Below are 26201 nucleotides of genomic sequence, written 5' to 3'. Positions count from 1 at the left end.
GCCTGCCTGTCAGTAGGAAGATAACAGGAACGGATCTAGCTGAACACTGTGAGCAGGACGCACTGTACTAAATGTAAATAGTCTAGCTGCCTGACCGTGGTACTAATAGGATCAAATAGAACACCTGTAATTTTCTTCAGGTAGCTTTATATACTGTAACCAGACAAGCCTGCCTGTCAGTAGGAAGATAACAGGAACGGATCTAGCTGAACACTGTGAGCAGGACGCACTGTACTAAATGTAAATAGTCTAGCTGCCTGACCGTGGTACTAATAGGATCAAATAGAACACCTGTAATTTTCTTCAGGTAGCTTTATATACTGTAACCAGACAAGCCTGCCTGTCAGTAGGAAGATAACAGGAACGGATCTAGCTGAACACTGTGAGCAGGACGCACTGTACTAAATGTAAATAGTCTAGCTGCCTGACCGTGGTACTAATAGGATCAAATAGAACACCTGTAATTTTCTTCAGGTAGCTTTATATACTGTAACCAGACAAGCCTGCCTGTCAGTAGGAAGATAACAGGAACGGATCTAGCTGAACACTGTGAGCAGGACGCACTGTACTAAATGTAAATAGTCTAGCTGCCTGACCGTGGTACTAATAGGATCAAATAGAACACCTGTAATTTTCTTCAGGTAGCTTTATATACTGTAACCAGACAAGCCTGCCTGTCAGTAGTAAGATAACAGGAACGGATCTAGCTGAACACTGTGAGCAGGACGCACTGCACTAAATGTAAATAGTCTAGAAGATAACAGGAACGGATCTAGCTGAACACTGTGAGCAGGACGCACTGCACTAAATGTAAATAGTCTAGAAGATAACAGGAACGGATCTAGCTGAACACTGTGAGCAGGACGCACTGCACTAAATGTAAATAGTCTAGAAGATAACAGGAACGGATCTAGCTGAACACTGTGAGCAGGACGCACTGCACTAAATGTAAATAGTCTAGAAGATAACAGGAACGGATCTAGCTGAACACTGTGAGCAGGACGCACTGCACTAAATGTAAATTGCAGGAACGGATCTAGCTGAACACTGTGAGCAGGACGCACTGCACTAAATGTAAATAGCAGGAACGGATCTAGCTGAACACTGTGAGCAGGACGCACTGCACTAAATGTAAATAGTCTAGAAGATAACAGGAACGGATCTAGCTGAACACTGTGAGCAGGACGCACTGCACTAAATGTAAATAGCAGGAACGGATCTAGCTGAACACTGTGAGCAGGACGCACTGCACTAAATGTAAATAACAGGAACGGATCTAGCTGAACACTGTGAGCAGGACGCACTGCACTAAATGTAAATAGCAGGAACGGATCTAGCTGAACACTGTGAGCAGGACGCACTGCACTAAATGTAAATAGCAGGAACGGATCTAGCTGAACACTGTGAGCAGGACGCACTGCACTAAATGTAAATTGCAGGAACGGATCTAGCTGAACACTGTGAGCAGGACGCACTGCACTAAATGTAAATAGCAGGAACGGATCTAGCTGAACACTGTGAGCAGGACGCACTGCACTAAATGTAAATAGTCTAGAAGATAACAGGAACGGATCTAGCTGAACACTGTGAGCAGGACGCACTGCACTAAATGTAAATAGCAGGAACGGATCTAGCTGAACACTGTGAGCAGGACGCACTGCATTAAATGTAAATAGTCTAGATAGAAGATAACAGGAACGTATCTAGCTAAACTGAATACAGTGTATATATATATATGCAACACCTGGGATGCATATATATATACACAATACACTGTAAGTGCAGCTAACTGACTGACTGTTCTGCCTAATCTATCTAACTCAAATCAAATGACACTGTCTCTCTCTCTCTCTCTCTATCTCTCAGCACACCGGAACACACACTACACAGGGCTGCCGTGCAGGCGGCCTTATATAGTGTGGGGTGTGTACTAAATCCCCTGAGCCATAATTGGCCAAAGCCACCCTGGCTTTGGCCAATTACAGCTCTCTCTACTGACGGCGCTGTGATTGGCCAAGCATACGGGTCATAGTGCATGCTTGGCCAATCATCAGCCAGCAATGCACTGCGATGCCGCAGTGAATTATGGGCCGTGACGCACCACACGAATTTAGCGCGAACGGCCCATAACGTTCGCAATTCGGCGAACGATCGAACAGCCGATGTTCGAGTCGAACATGGGTTCGACTCGAACACGAAGCTCATCCCTACTCAAGAGCCTGCCTGTGCTATTAATAGGATCAGACAAAGCACACGAGCACTTGTCTTCAGGTAGCTATAGGTTCAACTGTGCAGGGTACACAGTACACTAACTGTAAATACTTCAGGAGCCTGCCTGTGCTATTAATAGGATCAGATGACGCACACAAGCACTTGTCTTCAGGTAGCTATAGGTGCAACTGTGCAGGGTACACAGTACACTAACAGTAAATACTTCCAGAGCCTTCCTTTGCTATTGATAGGATCAGAAGAAGCACACAAGCACTTGTCTTCAGGTAGCTATAGGTGCAACTGTGCAGGGTACACAGTACACTAACTGTAAATACTTCAAGAGCCTGCCTGTGCTATTAATAGGATCAGAAGAAGAACACAAGCACTTGTCTTCAGGTAGCTATACTGTAGGTGCAACTGTGCAGGGTACACAGTACATTAACTGTAAATACTTCAAGAGCCTGTCTGTGCTATTAATAGGATCAGAAGAAGAACACAAGCACTTGTCTTCAGGTAGCTATAGGTGCAACTGTGCAGGGTACACAGTACACTAACTGTAAATACTTCAAGAGCCTGCCTGTGCTATTAATAGAATCAGAAGAAGCACACAACCACTTGTCTTTAGGTAGCTATACTGTAGGTGCAACTGTGCAGGGTACACAGTACACCAACTGTAAATACTTCAAGAGCCTTCCTGTGCTATTACTAGGATCAGAAGAAGCACACAAGCACTTGTCTTCAGGTAGCTATAGGTGCAACTGTGCAGGGTACACAGTACAATAACTGTAAATACTTCAAGAGCCTGCCTGTGCTATTAATAGGATCAGAAGAACACAAGCACTTGTCTTCAGGTGGCTATACTGTAGGTGCAACTGTTCAGGGTACACAGTACACTAACTGTAAATACTGTAAAAACACCTGCCTGTCTGTCAGTATATTAGGAAGAGAATAACAGGAGCAGATCTAGCTAAACTGAATACAGTATATATATATATATATATATATATATATATATATATATACACAACACCTGGGACGCATATATATATATATATATATACACAATACACTGTAAGTGCAGCTAACTGACTCGACCTGCCTACTCTATCTAACTTAAATCAAATGACACTGTCTCTCTGTCTATCTATCTACACAAGGCCACCATGCAGGAGGCCTTATATAGTGTGGGGCGTGTACGAAACCCCCTGAGCCATAATTGGACAAAGCCACCCTAGCTTTGGCCAATTTCGGCTCTCTGTACACACGGCACTGTGATTGGCCAAGCACGTGGGTCATAGTGCATGCTTGGCCAATCATCAGCCAGCAATGCACTGCGATGCTGCAGTAAATTATGGGCCATGATGCGCCAATCGAATTTGGCGCGAACGGCCCATATCGTTCGCAATTTGACGAACGGTCGAACAGGCGATATTCGAGTCGAACATGGGTTTGACTCGAACTCGAAGCTCATCCCTAGTTGGGAGGTGTGATTCAAGCCCTCAGGTCGCCCTCCTGAGGCCACATGGCAGCAAGTGCTGGGGAAGGCAAAGCCCCTCCAGAAATGACCAAGAGCCCACATGCTCCTTGGACATAAATGCCACCACCCAGTTGGCCTAGGGGAACATCACCTTCCAATTAGCCAGGGCTGTATGCATATTCATGCTGCTCATCTGCCTGGTCTCCACCTATAGCCCAGAACCTTACTAGGTAGCCAAAAACCAAAAACTAGAAATCACTCGTCCTAGCCAGGGCTGGTGCAAGGATTTTTGACACCCTAGGTGAAGCCTCATTTTTCCACCTCCCCTTGGCTCCACCCCTGACTCCACCACTTTGCCCTGCCCATGTATACCCAACTTTTTTAATGAAGTGCCCATCAAATGTAGCCTCACCAGTGCCCATCAAATGCAGTCTACCAGTGCCCATCAATAAATGTTGGCTTGCTTCCATTCATTTGTGAGTTGGGACACAGACACAGTCCTCTACCGCCACCATGATTTTTTGCTGCAGCCTTTGTGATGTGGAGATCGGACGCCAGGGGAGCAGCAAGGGGAGAGGATCAGATGAGTCATCCCACTCCAGGTGACAGCTGCCAAGTAACTTTGGTAGAGCCTACTGATTACATAGTATAGATTCAGCCAGCAATAGTGGGGTTCATCCCACCCCCCAAATTTTGGCCTTGGATATAATATTAACAGTACCCTTCATGCCAACCAGCCGCCGTCATTATACTGCGGCAGGTCGGCACGATCCCGTGAACCGTCATAGCTGTACGTCGGCTCGCGAGAGCGAGATAGCAGGCGCACGCTCGCTGCACAGCGGGGGTGCCGATGCTCGTGGCCAATGGTCCTGATGACCACCAGCCACGAGCGTTCACGAGCAAGGGGGACAGAACACGAAAGTGTGTGTGTAAACACACAAGTCCATGTTCTGTTCTGAGATGAGTGAGAGATCGTGTGTTCTTATTAGATAGGAACCGTCACTTTCTCTAGTCAGTCCCCTCCCCCTTCAGTTCGCCTATCAAGGAACACATTTAACCCCCTTGATCGCCCCCTAGTGTTAACCCCTTCCCTGCCAGTGACATTTTTACGGTAATCAATGCATTTTTATAGCACTGATCGATGTATAAATGGCAATGGTCCCAAAAATGTGTCAAAAATGTCCGATGTGTCCACCATAATGTCACAGTCCTGATAAAAATCGCAGATCTCCGCCATTACTAGTAAAAAAAAAAAAAAAACAATAAAAATGCTATAAATCTATCCCCTATTTTGTAGACGCTATAACTTTTGCGCAAACCAATCAATATACTCTTATTGTGATTTTTTTTAACAAAAATTTATAGAAGAATACATATCGGCCTAAACTGAGAAAAAATTCGCTTTTTAAAAAAAAAAATTGTGGATATTTATTATAGCAAAAAGTACAAAATATTGTGTTTTTTTCAAAATTGTCGCTCTTTCTTTTGTTTATAGCGCAAAAAACAAAACCGCAGAGGTAATCAAATACCACCAAAAGAAAGCTTTATTTGTGGGGAAAAAAAGGACGTCAATTTTGTTTGGGTACAGCATTGCATGACTGCGCAATTGTCAGTTAAAGCGACGCAGTGCCGAACCGCAAAAAATGTCCCGGTCATTCAACAACCAAATTTCCCGGGGCTGAAGTGGTTAAAAACTCCATCATTTAGAGGGGGGGTCCACATGCGTGTAACTGTAAAGTGTGAGGTTCTCCAAATACCAGAGAACTGTGGAGATTAAACTAACTGCCAGATTTAAAACAGCTGCTTTGGGATGTTCGTTATCACCCAGAAAAATTCCATAGGAAAGTGGTATTGTATTGCTTTACAGCTGCTGAAATTAATCTGCTTTCTGTATATACTTATTGTCTCTCCAGTAATGTGGGAAATATGAGTCAACTGATTGCTAGCTCTTGTTTCATCTTTCCTTTCCAAACTTGCACCATTATTACTTTCCAGGAAATTTTCTTCCATTGGATCAGCCTGTGGAGTGGAAAGAGGACTTTAAAGACAGAATGTCGATCCTGGTAGATGATGACTTGAACAAAAATACCACTGACTTACTTGTTCCCATATTTATCTACAGGTGAGAAATGTTATCAGGGCTGCAAAATAATGTCTTTACTTCTAGGTTGCAACTTTATTTTTTCCTTTGTGACTGAATAGGGGCAGGCATGTACTGGCCATCAGGACTACCGGGAGTTTCCCGGTGGGCTGATGGCTCAGTTGGCCGGTTTCAGTGAGAGCGGACCGCCGCATCCCCCTGGTCCTCTGCCCCCCCCCGGCGCTCACCTCCTCTCCCTGGCTAGTTATACAGCATGCCTGAATACAGATATGATGCTCAGGAGTCAACACTGAGAAGCTCATCATCTGATCCGGAAGGAGGGTGGCCACACACAGCTGTAACATAACCTTCCTCGGCACTCATTCTCCTGCTCTTTCCTTCCCCCGCTCTCCATCCTGTCTGCTTCCGCGGAGAATCTAGATGGAGAGCGGGGGAAGGAAAAGGCAGGAGAACGAGTGCCAAGGAAGGTTATGTTACAGCTGTGTGTGGCCTCCCTCCTTCCGGATCGTATGATGAGCTTCTCAGTGTCGACTCCTGAGCATCATGTCTGTATTCAGACGTGCTGTATAACTAGCCAGGGAGAGGAGGTGAGCGTCGTGGGGTGGGGGGAAGAGGAGCACAGGGGACCAGAGCAGCATGGGGGTGGGGAGAGGAGCATATGGGGGACCAGAGCAGCATGGGGGATGGGAGGGACAAGAGCATATGGGGGACCAGAGCAGCATGGGGGAAGGGGGGGAGAGGAGCATATGGGGGACCAGAGCAGCATGGGTGAAGGGGGGAGAGAAGCATATGGGAGACCAGAGCAGCATGGGGGGGAGAGGAGTATATGGGGGACCAGAGAGCAGCATGGGGGAGAGGAGCATATGGGGGACCAGAGCAGCATGGGGGGGGAGAGGAGCATATGGGGGACCAGATCAGCATGAGGGGGAGATGAACATATGGGGGACCAGAGCAGAATGAGGGGGGGTGAGAGGAGCATGTGGAGGACCAGAGCAGCATGAGGGGGGGGAGATGAGCATATGGGGGACCAGAGCAGAATGAGGGGGGGTGAGAGGAGCATGTGGGGGACCAGAGCAGCATGAGGGGGGGAGAAGAGCATATGGGGGACCAGAGCAGCATGGGGGGGTAGGAAAGAGAGGAGCATATGGGGGACCAGAGCAGCATGAGGGCGGGGGACAGATGAGCATATGGGGGACCAGAGCAGCATGAGGAGGGGGTAGGAAAGAGAGGAACATATGAGGGACCAGAGCAGCATGAGGGGGGAGATGAACATATGGGGGACCAGAGCAGAATGAGGGGGGGGTGAGAGGAGCATGTAGGGGACCAGAGCAGCATGGGGGGGGAAGATGAGCATATGGGGGACTAGAGCAGCATGAGGGGGGGTAGGAAAGAGAGGAGCACATGGGGGACCAGAGCAGCATGAGGGGGGTAGGAAAGAGAGGAGCATATGGGAGACCAGAGCAGCATCAGGGGGGGAGAGGAGACCAGAGAAGTACGCGGAGGCCAGCGGAACACATGGGGGGACCAGAGCAGCATGGGGGGACCAGAAGAGCATAGGGGGACCAGCGGAGCACATGGGGGACCAGAGCAGCATGGGGGGAATAGAGGAGCAGGCGGGGGACCAGAGGAGCATGTGGAGCACATGGGGGACCAGAGGAGCATGGGGGGAATAGAGGAGCTCGCGAGGGGCCAGAGGAGCACATAGGGGACCGCAGCAGCATGGGGGGACCAGAGCAGCATGGGGGGGACCAGAGGAGCATGTGGGGGACCAGAGCAGCATGGGGGGAACAGAGGAGCATGCGGGGGACCAAAGGAGCATGCGGGGGAGCCGGTTTGTCCAGCCGGCATGGGAGAGACCTGTCAAAGTGGGCCAGTCTGGATGAAGTCCAGGGCCAAATTTTTGTCCCAGTCCAGCCCTGAATAGGGGTACTTATTCACATGAGGGGGGCTGCATCTAAAGGTCCCCTTATTATTAAAGGGGGCTTTTCAGACTTCAGTAAGCATCCTTCCCGAAGACCCCCCCAACCAAAGGCCAGGGTTGTTTGAATGAGGCCCTTGTCCTTGCCCTTGCCCTTGCCCAACAACATAGCGACAAGGTTCTTTGCCAAGGAGGCAAGGCACCCCCCCATGTTGTAGGCATGTGGCCTGGTATGGTTTAGGAGAGCGACGCACACTCATCTCCTCTTTTTAAAGGCCAGCCAGGCTGTAGGCTCATACTGTTGTATTTTTAGGAGAATCTCACTTTTTTTTGTTTTTAAGAGGGACCTTACACGTTTTTTGTTTTTTTGTGTGAAGCCTCCCTTAAAATCCATTCTGGAGCCTAGGGGTCTGGTATGGATTTTCTGCGGGACTTCACACTTTTTTTTTTTTTGTGTGAGGCACCCCCTTAGAATCCATACTAGACTCAAAGGGGGTGGAGACTCTTTTTGTATTCATTCTTGTTGTATCATGTGCTATAAAAAGTGACATTTACAAAGAACAAAATGATATGGTTTAAATTGCTGGCAAATTACATTCATGGCCAGCTTACGTGAAAAAAAAGCACTCATACTTCTCCAAAGGTCCCCAAAATACTAAGCAGATCCTTGGAGGGGTCTGTGTGTTTTTATTCTTTTAAGCAAGGAAGCCGGCAATGAAATGTCATTTGCTAGCAGTCTGAAACACTCAAGCACTCCTTTACAGGCAGGATTAGGACAATCCCCAGATATATTATTTAAAGCAATTGGACATTTTTAATTTGACCATGGTAAAGTGAATGTTCTCATTTTTTTGAATTCTTATTTCTTGTTCATATATCACGGGACACAATGCCTTTGATAATTACTTAGTGGGTTAGATAGTCACCATCAGGTGATTGGACACTGGCAACCCTAATTACAAGGCGAGTTCCTCCCCTATATAACCCCTCCCATATGGAGAGTACCTCAGTTTTTTCGCCAGTGTCTAAGGTGGTTGGTCACGTTAAAGCTGTGCTAAGAAGAAAGCTCTTTTTGATGGTCTCTGCGGGGGCCTAGGAGCTATAAAACCGGATCCATGCCTCGGGCCAATAAATACGCCTAAGATGGATGGTACCCGGGCCTCGTGAAAGAAGAAACAAGGTTTTGTCTGTAATGTCTCTCTTTGAGAACTGGGCTCTGGGATCCAGCCCTTTGGTGCATGAATTTAAGTTGCGCGAAAAGTTTCTGGCAGAGTCTTCTACAGGTCCAGGGAAGAGGATCCTGTGAGTAGGAAGCCAGAACCCTGAAGGTTGGCACAACGCTACCCGCCATGATGGGTGAAGGTTGGATCTGTCTGTTCTCAGCAGTTCCTGCGGCGGGGATAAGGTAAGTGAAGACAATCCTAAAGTATACACATTATGGATTATCTTCTTTTGAGTAGTTTGCTTGTCTTACCTCGTTTCTGCCACTAGAGGTAGTAAGAGACATACCTGGTGTATACTTACATGCCATCAAGGATACACGCTCAGTGAAGCTGGTCTGAGAAGCCGCTCACCTCCTCCGCTGCAGGCTCTGCCACATAAACTGAAAGGGGGTATCCCATGCAGTCCAGGGGTCCCGCACAGTCCCCAGGTGGTCTCCTTTCTCCCCCCTCGCCGTCGCCATAACGATCCGGCGTGCTTTTACGGTGGTTTCGGCGGGGAAGTAGGGGAGGTGTGGTTACGGCGCCGTGCGCGTGCGGCATGCATGGCGCACTAGTGCGTAGGTGCAAAGCGACTATGTTTAAAGCCCAGTATGCCAGAGCTCATGTAAGCGGTGGGACACAGAGCTGTGGGCAGTAAGCATCTCAGTGGATTCGGAACTAGGCATACCTAAGACATCTACTCGGCATGGGATTGCGCAGACTGAGCTAATGTTAATATTGTAAGACTAAGGCACAACAGTGATTGCATTTATAGTAGTACCTCTGCTTTGCAGCTTAGGACTATGTCTCCCCGTAAGACGCCTTCAGGGGGAGGTAAAAGAGGCACTAAGAAATCACCGCCTAGATCTAGGGGTTCTGGACATGCCTGCAGGATACCACCACCCCCCCCCCCCTGAAAGACTGGAGGCAGCCTCACAGGATGAAATAATAATAAAGTGATTTCGTGCTTCAAATCTATCACCTCAAAGTATAGTAAATACAATTTATAGATGAATAAAATGTGTTCTATAAGTGTAGATACAGTGCAACATCATAACAGTGCTCCATATTAAAATAAATGGGTGATCATCAAAAGTGCTGTTGTGCATCAATATTTAAAAATAAAAAGTTTATATTGTGCATCAATATTTAAAAAAGAGTTTATATTGTGCTTTTTCCACTGGGATCATATAATGGAGAAGGGAGGTGATAGTGATTTTTGAAATTGTAGTGATCCAGTGACACCGGGCTCTCTGGACTCTCACCTTAGATAGAATAAATATGGGCATCAAAACAGGTTCTTTGTTCGGTGTAATATAGTGCCATTCAGGTAGGGCTTCTCTGGTGGTGTAGCGGTTCTCCTGATTAAAAGCGCCTATCAGATATGGAAACAAAGAGGGGTTGCCCACCTGGGCTCCACCAGTCCGGTGGTATGAACAGGAAAGGGAGAGAAAGATGCCTCCAATGGTGTAGTATGTTAATTAAAATGACTATTTATTGAAAATATAGGAGGTCTCTTACATTGTGAATAATTAAAAACAGCATAAAAGTGAAAAGAGGTTGAGGAGCGGCGTCTGAGGCGCCTCCTTACTGACTTCCGGTTTCGTCTGCTCTCGGCCACGCCCTACGCGTTACGTCACCGCTCGTGACTTCAACTGGGAGCCTCACAGGATGAGTCTGTGCCACTGTCAGGCTTTACAGCCTCTTGCAATGTTAAAGTCCCTTTGTATGTCACTGAAGACAATATGAAGGCTGCATTGGATGGTTTAGAAGGAAGGATTACTACTTTTATCAAAGCTTCCTTAAAGAGTAGCAGAAAAAGGTCTAGATCCCCTCCCTCTGCTCTGGGTTCCCTATCAGATGAGCATTCTGATAATGATGAAATATCCCTATCTGGGGATGGGGATCGGGAGCAGTCGGACGATTCAGGGGAAGAGGAGAAGCTCTCTTCTGCCTCCCAGGCCCTCAAAGTACAGGTGCAATATTATACTGAGTTGGTGCGTACCACATACAGATTGCCCTCTGCTAAGGCTGCCATATCCTCTGTTTCCTTGGGATCCCAGAAATCCCCACAGGCTGCATATACCTTCCCAATTCATCCCTTTCTGGAGAAATTGTTGTATGATGACTGGGGTCACCCAGATAAACTATTTTCTCCTCCTAAGAGGTTTTCCATGCTTTATCTGGTGGAGGAAACGTTCACCAAGAAATGGGGGGTGCCAGCAATTGATGCAGCTATTTCTTGTATGAATAAAAGCCTAACCTGTCCTGTGGATAATGCTCAGGGGTTCAAAGATCCAACGGATAAAAAGCTGGATACTTTATTTAAAGCCTCCTTTTCTATGGCTGGCGCTGTGGTCGCAGCAATCGGCATGTGCCAGTTCCTCAAGGAACAAATAAAGCCGGTGCTTAACCTCCTTTCCACTGAGGAGGTCGAGGTTTATGCAGACCTTCCTAAGTCCTTGTGTTTTGCGGTTGATGCCATTATGGATTCTGTTCAGCAAGCATCCCACCTTACTCTCCTGCTGGTACACATGCGCAGGTCCCTTTGGCTTAAGCATTGGGCAGCTTAGGCTTCATGCAAAAAATATTTGACTGGGTTCACGTTTTATGGGGAACGCCTGTTTGGGGATGATCTGGACAAATATATCCAGAAGATTACCGGGGGTAAGACCACGTTGTTACCGGTTAAAAAGAAGGATAAACGTCCCTCATTTAGACATTCTTTCCCCAGCCCCTGGAGCCTCGACCTCAAAGCAGTGGCGACAGCCTCCCCAGTTCAATACTAGGGGAAAAGTCCAGGGCCAAGTCCAAGGACAAAATAAGTCCTGGGGTCCAAGATCTGTTAAACAGAACCCCAAAGCCTCCCTATGAAGGGGCACCCCCGCTCGGCCGAGTGGGGGGAAGGCTGCTGCAGTTTGCAGGTGCCTGGCGGGAAGAGATTCAGGACAATTGGGTAGCCTCCACTCTGTCTCTGGGCTACAAGCTGGAGTTCCAGGAGCTTCCGCCATCTCGTTTCCTAAGGTCAAGAGTCTCCAAAGATCCAGAAAAGGGGAGGCCCTTGTTTCTGGCCTTAGAACGTCTATTATCCCAAGGGGTAATTATAGAAGTGACCCCAGAAGAGCAAGGCTCAGGGTTCTACTCTAACCTCTTTACGGTTCCAAAACCGAACGGGGATGTCAGACCTATTCTAGATCTAAAAGACCTGAATCAGTTTCTAGACATTTGTTCTTTCCGCATGGAGTCAATCCGCTCAGTAGTTTCCACCCTTCAGGGGGGAGAACTCCTGGCATCAATAGACATCAAAGATGCATATTTACATATGCCTATATTTCCCGCTCACCAAAGATTTCTAAGGTTTGCGGTGGATCAGCGCCACTTCCAATTCGTGGCCCTACCTTTCGGTCTTGCACCTTGAGTGTTCACGAAAATTCTAACCCAACCCCTGGCAAAACTAGGGGCTCGGGGCATAACAGTGACAGCTTATATGGATGATTTGCTACTCGTAGAACAGTCTGTAGCACGCTTAGACCGCAATGTGCTCAGCACAGTAGAGTACTTAGAGTACCTAGGCTGGGTTCTCAATCTAGAAAAATCTTCCTAAAGTATTTGGGCATAGTCAAAAGCCAAAGCCATAAAGGATTTGGTCTGGGTAGTCATAGCAAGGAAAAATCCCTCTATTCGACTATGTATAAGACTATTAGGGAAAATGGTGGCCTCTTTCGAGGCTGTCCTTTATGCCCAATTTCACTCAAGGCCTTTACAGAGCAGCATCCTCTCTGCCTGGAACAAAAGCGTTCAAGCCTTGGATTTTCCAATGTGCCTATCACCATAGGTACACCAGAGCCTCAATTGGTGGTTGCTGACCAAGAATCTAATAGGAAATCTGCTAGGAAAATGTTTTGTTCCAGTTACTTGGAAAGTCGTAACCACAAATGTCAGCCTAATAGGCTGGGGAGCGGTTCTGGAAGAAGCTTCCACCCAGGGAAGATGGTCCAGAGCCGAAAAGCTCTTGCCCATCAACATTCTGGAGATTCGGGCAATTCGTCTAGCCCTCAGGGTCTGGATTTACAGGTTGCAGGGTTGTCCGGTCCGGATACAGTCCGACAATGCTACGGCAGTGGCCTATATCAATCACCAAGGGGGCACCAGGAATCTGGATGCCCAAAAAGAGGTGAATCACATTTTTTCTTGGGCAGAGAGGCATGAAAGACTGATCGTCTATTTATCGTCTATTTATTCTGCCAGAAAGCCCCAAAAAGGTTCAGGCAGCTTAAAAATGCAGTATCTCTAGATGGATTCAACAGGTTATTGTTCAGGCTTATGGTGTAAAGAAGAAGATTCCTCCTTTTCAGGTTAAAGGGTTAAAGAGCACTCAACTAGAGCAGTAAGTGCTTCATGGGCAGTGCATCACAAGGCCTCCATGGCTCAGATCTGCAAGACTGTAACCTGGTCTTCAGTCCATACATTCACTAGATTCTATCAGGTGGATGTAAGAGGGCATGAGGATGCCGCTTTCGGGCGCAGTGTGCTGCAGGCAGCAGTATAGGTCCTCTTGTCTGTTGGCGGTCTATGTTTTCTGATCTGTGTCTCCTTCCCCTCAAATTTGGCCATTGCTCTGGGACATCCCACTAAGTAATTATCAAAGGCTCTGTGTCCCGTGATGTATGAACAAGAAAATAGGATTTTTTAAAAACAGCTTACCTGTAAAATCCTTTTCTTGGGTATACATCACTGGACACAGAGCTCCCGCCCCTCTTCGGGATTATACGTGGGGATCCGTATTGCTTTGCTACAAAACTGAGGTACTCTCCATATGGGAGGGGTTATATAGGGGAGGAACTCGCCTTGTAATTAGGGTTGCTAATGTCCAATCACCTGCTGGTGACTATCTAACCCACTAAGTAATTATCAAAGGCTCTGTGTCCCGTGATGTATTCCCAAGAAAAGGATTTTACGGGTAAGCTGTTTTTAAATAATCCTATTTTTTTTCAGTGCTTCATATGACCTTCAACCACATGTACAGAAGGATGTGGAAGTTTTTCTTAAGAACTGTGAAGATATGACAGGTAAATAGCCTCTTAACTAATGTAAGTGGGCTGCTTAAAGAAATGGTAACCCTTTCTACCTGCAGCTTTTTTTTTTTTCACCTGCATAAGGCGTGCATTGATCATGTAGTTACACGGTGTCCTTTTTCACCCTGTACACACAGCCTTTGGGAAATCTTTCAGTTTCAGTTTGTGTTGAACATAAGGCATGGCACTGCACATAATAATGCATGAACTCTGTCTGTGGTGTGTGACCTGACACTTCCTGTGAAGAAATTACACTCACCGGCCACTTTATTAGGTACAACTGTTCAATTGCTTGGTAACACAAATTGTTAATTAGCCAATCACATGGCAGCAACTAGATGCATTTAGGCATCTAGACGTGGTAAAGATGACTTGCTTAAGTTTAAACATCAGAATGGTGAAGAAAGGGGATTTAAGTGACTTTGAACGTGTTACGGTTGTTGGCGAAGGACAGGCTGGTCCAAGTATTTCTACTGGGATTTTCACGCACAACCATCTCTCGGGTTTACAGAGGATGGTCCGAAAAAGAGAAAATATCCAGTAAGCGGCAGTTGTGTGGAGGAAAATGCCTTGTTGATGTCAGAGGTCAGAGGAGAATGGGCAAACTGGTTCCAGATGATAGAAAGGCAACAGTAACTCAAATAACCACTCGTTACACCCAAGGTATGCAGATTACCATCTCTGAACACACAACACACCCAACCTCGAAGCAGATGTGCTACAGCAGCAGGAGACCACACTGGGTGTCACTCCTGTCAGCTAAGAACAGGAAACTGAGGCTACAATTCACACAGGCTCACCAAATGTGGACGATGAGTCTGGATTTCAGCTGCAACATTCAGATGGTGGGGTCAGAATTTTGGTGTAAACACCATGAAAGCATGGATCCATCCTCCCTTGTATCACCAGTTCAGACTGGTGGTGGGGGTGTAATGGTGTGGGGATATTTTCTTGGCACACTTTGGGCTCCTTAGTACCAACTAAGCATTGTTTAAATTCCACAACCTACCTGAGTATTGTTGGTGACCATGTCCATCCCTTTATGACTACAGTGTCCCCATCTTCTCATGGCTCCTTCAAGCAGGATAATGCACCATGTCAGAAAGCTCCAATCATCTCACTACTGGACAATGAGGTCACTGTACTCCAATGGCCTCCACACTCACCGGATCTCAATCCAATAGAGCACCTTTGGGATGTGGTGGAATTGGAGATTGACATCATGGATGTGCAGCCGACAAATCTGCAGCAACTAAATGATGCTATAATGTCACTATTGAGCAAAATCTCTGTGGAATGTTTCCAACACCTTGTTGTATCTATGTCACCAAGAATGAAGGCAAAAGGGGGTCCAACCCGCTATTAGCAAGGTGTACCTAATAAAGGGGGTCCAACCCGCTACTAGCAAGGTGTACCTAATATAGTGGCCAGTAAATGTATATATCCCACAGTCCCTGGGTCTTGCAGTCTAGTTGTGGTGCAGGTGAGAACTGAACAATAATTAGATCTGATACGGACACAAGCAGGCATAGCGCGCCGCAGTGAACAGAAATATTTAATGTACAAAATGCAGGGGTTGCATATATTCTGGGGAGAGGGCTAGTGCTAGCAGGGGGTGGGGGGAGTTAGATATGTGCTGGGGGGGACTCTTTGGGAAGGGAGAGGGCTAGTGTTAGGAGGAAGGGAGCCAGATATGTGCCTGGTGGTGCTTTGAGAGGGGAGAGGGCTAGTTCTTGCAGGGGGTTTGGATGTGTGCTGTGTGGATGTGTGCTGAGGGGATGCTTTGGGAGGGGAGAGGGCTAGAGCTAGCAGGGGGGTCAGTCATGTGCTGGGGGGGACTTTGGGAGGAGAGAGGACTTGTGCTAGCAGCTAGAGGGGGGGTCAGATATGTGCTAGGGGGACACTTTGGGAGGAGAGAGGACTTGTGCTAGCAGCAGGAGGGGGGTCAGATATGTGCTGGGGGGACACTTTGGGAGGAGAGAGGACTTGTGCTAGCAGCAGGAGGGGGGTCAGATATGTGCTGGGGGGACACTTTGGGAGGGGAGAGAGCTAGAGCTAGCAAGGGGGGTTGGATAAGTGCTGGGGGGCTCATAAAAATATGTACTGCTGGAAACACATAGAAAGGCAGCAACATCTCTGCAACTTTAAACAAAGGAACATCCTAGAAATTGATAGGTGCCTAACAATATACATACCTATAATAATTTACAACGCTATTAACATTATACAAATGTATTTACAAAGTATTAAAAGTAAGATTTAAAAACACATTTCACAGTATAACGCTGGCTTTTCCACCCTATTCTGAGAATATATCCATCCTTTGTTGTAGTCACATCAGAAGACTTCAAAATCCTAATCGACAGTAGCTGGGGGGGATGTCAACACTTATGCGACAACGCGTTTCATGGGTTCCAAATATCCCGCTTCCTCAGACTCTGTGAAACACTTGGAAGTGTCTCAGGGAGTATCCCTTCAATGTAAAAGAAATTATACCATTCTATTATTGCTCTTATATTGCCCCACAGTAGATAGTGTGTGATCCTTAGGGAGGACAGAAGCTATATGCATATCACAACCTTTCACCATCCAATAAGCCATAACATATGTGTTTCCATGGGTAAGGAAAGGGCACACATATACTACAAGAGGGTTTACTGAAGGGTTATCATACCTAATTTTTCCTTTGTAAATGTCATATACGCTGTAGTACATCCTACAGCAATAATGAAATAAAATTGTGTGGCACCCCCCCCCCCCTAAAATGCATATCAGACCTGAACCATACCAGGCCACATGCTCTCAACATGGGTGGGGTGCTTTGCCAGGAGGGAGCCTCCAGCAGAGAAAACTGTTCCTATATTGATGAGTAAGGGCTTCATTGCCACACAGCCCTGGCCAGTGGTTGTTGGGGGTCTGTGGATGGGGTGATTATCAGAATCTGGAAGCCCCCTTTAATATTAAGGAGGTTCCCCAGGTACTGCCCATTTCTACATGAATGAGTATGGGATACAAAAGAAAGTTGCAGCCTAAAAATGAACACACTTGTATTTTTGAGAAATCCTTTCTTAGGGAGGAGAACATACAACACAGGATCAGGGAGGAGAACTTACAACACAGGATCAGGGAGATGAACATACAACACGGGATCAGGGAGATGAACATACAACACGGGATCAGGGAGAAGAACTTACAACATATGATCAGGGAGGAGAAATTACAACACACGATCGGGGAGGAGAACATACAACATATGATCAGGGAGGAGAAATTACAACACACGATCGGGGAGGAGAACATACAACATATGATCAGGGAGGGGAAATTACAACACACGATCGGGTAGGAGAACATACAACATATGATCAGGGAGGAGAACTTACAACACATGATCAGGGAGGAGATCATACAACACAGGATCAGGGAGGAGATCATACAACACAGGATCAGGATCAGGGAGGAGAACATACAACACAGGATCAGGGAGGAGATCATACAACACAGGATCAGGGAGGAGATCATACAACACAGGATCCGGGAGGAGATCATACAACACAGGATCCGGGAGGAAAACAATAAAAATCTCCTAAAAAATGTCCCATTTTGTAAATTTGTCTTGAGTCACAATGTCTGACACCCATTGACTCGCTAAAAAAGAAAACAGCAACTCGGCACATGTAAATGATCCCGATGGTACACTTAGTTGAATGCCAGCTCTCCAAGCTGTTATCAACTTTATAAGGGAATAGAGCTAGTGGCCATATTTGGACAATGATGTCACTAATATCACCGTCCCTTTGCTTAGAAGGGTAGGGATTCTCCATGATGTCAGGGGGTTAAAAGGGTAGGGATTCTCCATGATGTCATAGACTTCAAAGGGTGGGGACTATTAATGAAGTCAGTGGTTCCTAGGGACGCCATGGGTACAAGCAAATGGGCTTCCTTAGGATCCAGTGACAGCGGGCAGCTGTCATATATATGGTAGCGGTAGAAATTCTGCTTCTATAGATGATCTATTACCCATTAGAACTCCAAGGAATTGTCCATATACAGTACAGAACCTTCAACCACCATTTGTGGATTAAGAAGATTCTCAAAATATGCAGGGAACAAGGAAAAATAAAGGAAAGAAGGGAGTAAAGAAAGGCAGTAGAGGCTAGCACCATCACCAAACCCAGTAGAGATGTTTCTAATTCAGCATGTAGCGCCTGTTAGGTATTGGATTCTAGGAACACACATTTTTTTTCAAACAAAGGCATCTTATCATGAAATAGCAGGGAAAGAGGTTTATTGATCATAACCCAAGATATCTTGGCCTTTAATAATTGCAGCTGGACTGCGGAGGATTTCCACAATCTAGCTTTAGTGAGTCTTGCAGCTCTAAAAACAAATGCTATCAATCTTTTTGTGGGTTTCTGGACTCCCCCCCACTAGACAGCCGAGTAATGCCTGTTGTGGGGATTTAATGAGGTTGACCCTAGAGTGAGTGTATATAAGATTGTAGGCGTGAATCCAAAATCTTTTGACTTTTGGACAGGTCAGCATATGTGTAAACCTAAACCCTCCTGACCACAACATTGAATGATTGGGGGGAGGCTCCCGGGACCCACAAGGCTATCCTAGCTGGAACCATATATCACCTCAGAAACAGTTTGTAATTAGTCTCTATTAATGAGGTATTGATTATAGATTTAAAGGTATGCTGTACCAAACTATACCATTCCATCAAGTCAAGTGTTTCTCCAATGTCTTACTCCCATTTTTCCATATAGGAAAAGCTTGATGTCCAGAGAGGTGAGTACATTGTACATTTTACATATGCGGCCCAAGTGTTTGTCAATTCATTTGCATAAATACTCAATAGATGGTAGAATAGAGATAGGATATCCATTTGCGTAGCATAAGGGGTTGCAGGGGTGACAATCACAACCCCTCCCTGTCATATTATCATATCCTCCACACGATCCAGCTCCAATCTGCCCTAGGGCCCCACAGGCACGCTCCAGTACTGGGCTTCTACTTTGCCTTCCACAGTCCGCACCTCTCTGTTCCCATTGGCTGGGGAGAAGCTGTGAGCCATTTCCTGAATGGAGAGGAGCACGAGGTGAGAACAGCCCAGGATGGGGAAGTGTCTATGCTGTGTTCTGGCAACATGGAATGGTAACCGACCTCAGCGAGGCAAGAGGAGGAGAGTGCTGTCCTGTAGCCACGATGGGACCAATGTCACTGGTGAGGTATGACACTGCTCAGTATCTCCTAGTCACCAGCTGGAATTCTCTGTACCCCCAACCCAGGGATGTCTACTTACCCCACTTCCCTGACAACTGGGGAAAAGACACACACCTTTGGGGGGCGACCTTCCCCCAACACTGACAGAGAAACCTTCAGAAATTGCTAAAACAAATTCCCTAACACCTCCTCGGGGGGGGGGGGGTCCCTGAAGGGCTGCAGGCTCCAGATTTTGTGTCACATGGCTTTGCTCCCCAGATCTAAGTTGCACCCCTCCCAAAGCCCACTGACTACCCCCTCCACCCTGCATGCTATGCCCTGCTGCTGGGACCCTTTCCCATTACAGCACTCTATACTGTTCCTCCTCCGCAGGGCTGAAATCACATTCCTTTACAACACAGCCAGTCAGCCAAGATCTGCACAGGGAGTATCTGCCTACTGCAACTACACTGCCATTCTGACCAGGGGATTTCACAGGTCAGAAGGGCAACATAAAAGCCAGATACACCCTGTAAAGGCTGATAGACTGTGTGTAAAGGAATATGATATCAGCCCTGTGTATTGTGGGGGGGGGGGGGGGGGCTGTATACAGTGCTGGGATGGGAAGGGTGCTCTGCCAAGTGACCAGCCAGGGGTTCTTTTCCTTTGATTCTCCAGCGATAATCCCTGTCTTCTGATTCTCCAGCGATAATCCCTGTCTTCTGATTCTCCAGCGATAATCCCGGTCCTCTGATGTAAAGAGGAACTCTGGGAACTCTAAACTCTTAAGCCACTTCGAGTATCTTGACGTGCGGTGGATGTATCTGCACACACGGTGAAAGTAGTGGGGGACCCAGGTCAACTTTTGCATCAGGGCCCACAAGCTTCAAGCTACGCCTCTGAAGATATCCATTTTTGGGAGGTTAGAGACTGGACTATTTGAGTATAATGGTAGAACTCTGGAAGCTGCTTTTTTAGTGTTTTAGGGCGAGTACACACAAGGTTAGAGAGTGGGATGGATGTGTTGCTCATGTCATTGAACAGGATTACACTGTATGTGTTGTGATATTCATTCTGAATGCCACCCCCCAATGTACATATACAGCAAATGAGAACTCACCTGTGCCATAGTGCACAGCAATGCACAGATGTGAATGGTTGCAAAAACGGGAACACGTGTTCTGAGGAAAAACTGTCTAAAAGAGGGTTTCCCCTTCTCCGGAGAGATTTCCTACACAGGAAATGAAGGAAAATCTCCCCACTGGTAGGAAGACAAAAAAAGAAAATCCTTGATAAGGATTTTGACCCCCAGAACTACCCAAAATAAACCAAAATGAATTTGTTTTTCAGGAGTTGCCGCCATCATTGTTCTCACCAACAAAAACAGTAAAGATTTCTCTGAGTTAGAGATAAAATTCAGACTTATGGGAATGAAGAACGTGATCGCCATTGAGAATTACACGATGGACAGCGATGTGAAAACTCTGGGAAAAACCACTGACATCCTGAGGATCCTGCAAATGGCCCTGGAAAATGTTACATTCCGTCTGAGTCTACCAAGGGACCCAGAGAAAGACCGGAGAGAGAGGAAGAAATTCCTGCTCAACTACATCCACGAGGCCGTGCTTGAATATGAGAAAGAAAAAATCAAAGAGGACATCATGCGCCAGAAAATGAAGGAAGAGAGGAAAGAACCCGGGTCAAAAAAAAAATGTGTATTACTGTAACATATTGATGAGTACAGATCAGTGGATTGATTCCCCCAAACTAGGATTCCCATTGGATCTGGCCAATCTGAGACAATCTGAGACAAAGGAACCTTCAAATCCTTTACCAGTTGATCTCCAACCCTCTATTTACAAGAATCCCACGCTCCATCCGAGGGATTGGCATCTCTTACAGAGTTTGCACTAAAAACAAAAAAGACCGTCAATTTTGAAAAAAAACAAAAACAATATTTTTTACTTTCTGTTATAAAACATACAATAAAAAAATGTAAAAAAAATCATAATTCTTTATCAATTTAGGCCAATATGTATTTTGGCAAAAAAAAAAAAATCCCAATGAGTGCATATTGATTGCTTTGCGCAAAACTTATAGCTTCTTCTGTATACCGGAATTTTATTTTTTATTTTTATTTAGCCGGGATTGCGGAAGACAAATCTGACCCTAAGTGACACTTTTTGGAGACCAGTGACACCAATACAGTGATCAGTGCTAAAAAAATGTCACTGTACCAATAACACATTAGGGAAGGGGTTAACACCAGGGGGGCGATCAAAGAGTGCACATTGATGCTACTTTTAAATCATGCTACTTCAAGTGAAGTAGCAAGATTTCAAAGCAGCAGGTCAGCACAACTTCAGGCGCTACTCGGCTGACATTTGTGCCAATTTGTGCACGGACGTCTATGCAAGTCGCACCCGAAATCGCAAAAACAGTGCAGTGAACCTTTTTTTTTCAAGTCGGTGTGGCACCATAAAAAGTCGCACTGATTTGAACGGTTCCATTGCCGACAATAAGGTACAACTTGTCATGGAATTTGGAACAGAGATCCGCTTTCCGTGATCCGACCGGACCCGCTGATTGGCTCCCGCTGTGTCCAATCAGCGGCGGCATGCGGTGTGCACGCCCCAGACCCGGAAATCTAAATCACGTACAGGTATGTGATTTCACGCTGATGGGGCAGCCCTTGCGTGGGGGCGGTCCGGATGCAGTTAATAACCGTCTTCAATTCAAGTATCGCTGTCTGTCTGTTGCTGTTCCAGACGGAGTGCATTTGGTGACAGAAGCCGACGCTATATAGGATGCATCGGCTTATGTGGCTCTACTGTGCAGACACACATGCTTCCTCTACTGCCGGCTCCATGCACACTGACATTTCTAAAGAAAAAACTCAAATCCCATTTAAAATGACTTGTGGTTACAATTGCCAGCCCCCAACTATTGGAAAAAATAAAGAAAAAACATTGTGAGCGCCCCCCCCCAGTCTATACCAGGCCCCATGCCAAAAAAAAAAAACGGTGTGGAGTCCCCCCCCCCAAAATTTATACCAGACCCTTATCCGAGCATGCAGCCTGGCAGGTCAGGAAAGGAGGGGGGGATGAGCAAGCACCCCCCCCCCGAACCATACCAGGTCACATGACCTCAACATAGGGGGGTGGGTGCTCTGCCCCCCGCCCCAAAGCACCTTCACCCCATGTTGATGGGAACAAGGGCCTCATCCCCACAACCGTGGCCGGCGGTTGTGGGGGTCTGTGGGCGGGGGGGTTTATCGGAATCTGGAAGCCCCCCAGGTTCCTGCTGCCCCCCCGCCTAAGTGAATGAGTAACAAAAAAAGTGTCACAAAGTAATAAAAACAAGAGACACGTTTTTGACAAAGCCTTTATTAAAAAAATTTAAAAATGTGCCCCCGATGTAAATGCATCGTCAATCACACCGCCTGCCGACCAGAAAAAAAAAAGCCCTGCCTTCTGGGATGGCCGCCCACTGAATGCCTTCTCGGTTTGACAGTTCTTATATAGGTGAGGGGCAAGACCACCTTGCAACTTCACCTGGTGGCACCACCCCCTTCTGACGTCACAGACTGGTGCATGCTTAGACCTGTCATGCTACGAGGGGCGGGGCCACCAGGTGACATTTCCAGGTGACCCTATCCCTTACCTATATAAGAACTGTCAAAGCGCAGATGAGGCATACAGCGGGAGGCCATCCAAGAAGGCGGAGTGTTTTTATTTTTTGGGCCAGCGGTGCAGCGGCCGGCGTGAATGAAGATGAATTTACATTGAGGGACACAATTTTTTAATAAAGGATTTGTCAAAAACTCTTTTGTCTCTTGTTTTTATTACTTTGTGACACTGTTTTGGTGAATGGGTACCCAATACTCATTCCCATGGGGGGGGCAGGATCTGGGGGCCCCCTTGTTAAAGGGGGCTTCCAGATTCTGACAAACCCCCTCACCCGCAGACTCCACAACCCCCCAGGGACATGGGGATAAGGTGCTTTGGGGTAGGCGGGGCAGAGCCCCCCTGCCCCTAAGCACCCACGCCCCATGTTAAAGGGCATGTGGCCTGGTATGATTTAGAAGGGGGGGCACTCGCTCGGTCGCTAGACTAGTGCATGGGGTTTCCCTTAGTCTGCCTGTAAAGTGGTGCATCAGTTTGGAACCTGTTGCAGCAAAACTAACATATATAAAGAAAAAAATGACATTAAAATTACCCCCCCTATATTGAGAGTATGTGGCCTGGTATGGTTCAGGAGGGGGGCACTCGCTTGTCTCCCGCCTTTCCTGACCTGCCAGGCTGCATGCTAGGATAAGGGTCTGGTATGGATTTTCTTTTTTGATGTGGGGTTCCCCTTAGAATCCATACCAGACCTGAAGGGCCTGGTATTGACTGGGAGGGGACTCCACACTGTTTTTTTCTTTATTTTTTAACTGGCACTGTTCTTTTTATTCAGCTGTCAGCGGGGAAACCCATTGACAGCTGATGATTCATCGGTTGTTAAGGATGCGGTGGCCAGCTTCCCGGCCTCGGTCCTTAACAACCAGCTTACACTGCACCCCGATTGGGCAAAGCTTTACCCAATCAGAGTGCAGAATGCACTGTGCAGTGCTCAGTGTATTGCAGGGTGTTTGGCGAACAACCAAACAGGCAAATGTTCAGCCCGAACCAATGCTTCGGCCAAACCGTACACCCATCCATACTGGTGGTCAATGCTGGCCTCTTTCAGAAGCTGCTAACCTTGAACAAGTATGCAGACCATGACTTTACTGGCTGCATGCTTGATTCTTGTCAGAAACTCTAAGGTCAGAAGATCAGCGTGACAGCCAGCCCCCTTCATTTTTAGAAGGATGCTATCTGTGAAAGCACTAGTGTTTTTTATGACAGGTTTCCATTAATCACTTGCTGGCTGCCAACAGTACATTTAGTGCTTGTGGGTGGCTCCCCCAGGGTCAGCGGTGTACCCGTACGTCACGCCAAACTGCTGTGTTTACAGGCTCGTATGCCTCCTGCCTCTTGTGCTGCCATTGGACAACCTCTGGAGGAACCCTAGGAACCCCTAACAACCTCTGGAGGAACCTTAGAAACCCCTAAAAACCTCTAGAGCAGTGGTTCTCAACATGGGTGTCCGGACCCCCTCGGGGGTTGAATGATGATTTGCCAGGGGTCACCAAATCCTTGGCTGTTCCTGATACCAGCACCGCTCTCCCAGCATTTTGTGGCTGCCCAGCAGGGCTGTCCCTGGAGCCCGCGGCCGCCCACTCAGCCTCTTTGCAGCTGCCCATTCAGTTCACGACATGGCTGGGGGAGCAGAGACTAGAGGTCAGCTGACTGGTGAGGAATGTGAAGTGGGAGGGGCTGGAGGAGACCCTACCTCCTGATTTCTGCTATGAGACACCACAAAGCCGGAGACACAGTGAAGTCTGAGACACAGTGAGTAACACTACCTGTGATTATAGTTGCCATTAAAAGTCCCCACTACAGTTCTCAGATCAGCAGATGACCTTGATCAAGAGCACCTAAGTCGGATGATCAGAACTCCCCCCAGCACTGCCACTCATCCCATTCCCCCCACCAAGGAGTAAGAGAAGGAATAAAAATAGAGAATACATGGAAGGGAGAGGAAAAGAGGGGGAGGAACAAAGAAAAAGGGAGAGAAAGAATAAGAGAAAGAATAAGAAAGAAGAGAGTAGGGGGAAAAAAATTGGAATAGAGAGAGATAAAAGGGAAAGAAAGGGGAACAAAGAGAAAGAGTGGTACATCCTAAAATGTACCAATAGGGGGTTTTAATACTGTAAGAGTGGAAGGGACTCAGGGAGCGCTAAATGTCCATGGGTTAGGGGCGCAAATTACTTGTCTTGCCTTGGGTGCTGACAACCCATGCTATGAAAATAATTTTACGGTTAGGGGTCGCCACAACTTGGGAAATTTTATTAAGGGTTCACTAGAGAGGTTGAGAACCACTGCTCTAGAGAAACCCTAGGAATCCCAATCAACCTCTGGAGGAACCCCTAGCAACCTCTGGAGGAACCCCTAGCAACCTCAGGAGAAACCCTAGCAGTGGAGGCCCATCCATTAGGGGTGCCCACCCTAATCCATGCATCTGGCCCCTAATCTACATGTAGGGCGCTGGACGTGTAGATTCCAATGTTTGTTTGTTTTTTAGAAGCACGTGATTATAGCCTGAGGCTCTAATAGGCTTCAAAAAAGGGTGGGCTCGGGGCGCAGACCAATGCACCCTTAGCCCACCCAGTTGTGCGACAATAGCAAATTAATACTCGCTATTGTCTTCCAGCTTCTCCTCCCGGCCAATCAGGAAGTGGGTCAACCCAATTGGCCGAGAAGAGAAGCAATGATATTGGCCGCCAAGGGAAAGAGGAAGGAAGCCACTGAGGACGAAGCCGCCGCCATGGAGGAGGAAGAGATGGGGTAAGTGCGGGGCTGGTGGGGGGGATGGAGACTGACAGACGGACACCAACCGGGGGGGGGGGCAACACGTGTAAGCTTGTAAGCTCTAACGATCAGGGCCCTCTGATTCCTCCTGTATTGAATTGTATTGTAACTGTAATGTCTGCCCTCATGTTGTAAAGCACTGCGCAAACTGTTGGCGCTATATAAATCCTGTTTACTACTACTAATAATAATAATATATAAATCATGTATAATAATAATAGTATTAAAAAACTCTTTACCTTCATTACATGGCTACGTCTTTTTTTTTATTTGTTTCTTTATTGGAGTTACTATTTTAGAAGCTATAAACCTGACTATCAAAGTGGCACATTTATGAAACGACAAGAGTGTCAAAAGAGCCTTCAAAAACTTTGCAGCAAGCGTTGTGAATTGTGTACTCATTTATTGTAGACTTTCTTTTTTATTACTCCATTTTTACAAAATAACTTAAAATAAAAGTCATCAAATACACATCTATCCTAAAAAGGAAATGTAAAATGTTCCCTCCTATGGTAATCCAAAGCAAATTCTACTAACAGTACATTTCAAAAACA

At 46.8% G+C, this 26201-nt stretch overlaps 1 protein-coding gene across 1 annotated transcript in view; it reads left to right on the top strand.

Moving 5' to 3' along the window:
- LOC141148176 (uncharacterized) overlaps positions 1-25891 on the top strand; it is a 42634-nt gene extending 16743 nt beyond the window's left edge. Inside the window, exons 2-4 of the mRNA XM_073635372.1 lie at positions 5684-5810; positions 13905-13978; positions 20543-25891. Coding sequence (XP_073491473.1) covers positions 5684-5810; positions 13905-13978; positions 20543-20919 — 578 coding nt within the window. The 3' untranslated portion in view covers positions 20920-25891. The remainder of the gene's footprint in view (positions 1-5683; positions 5811-13904; positions 13979-20542) is intronic.
- Positions 25892-26201: the final 310 nt, after the last annotated feature.

This window comes from Aquarana catesbeiana, linkage group LG06, assembly GCF_042186555.1.
Source record: "Aquarana catesbeiana isolate 2022-GZ linkage group LG06, ASM4218655v1, whole genome shotgun sequence".
NCBI lineage: Eukaryota > Metazoa > Chordata > Amphibia > Anura > Ranidae > Aquarana > Aquarana catesbeiana.
This window is presented reverse-complemented; position numbering and strand designations above follow the sequence as displayed.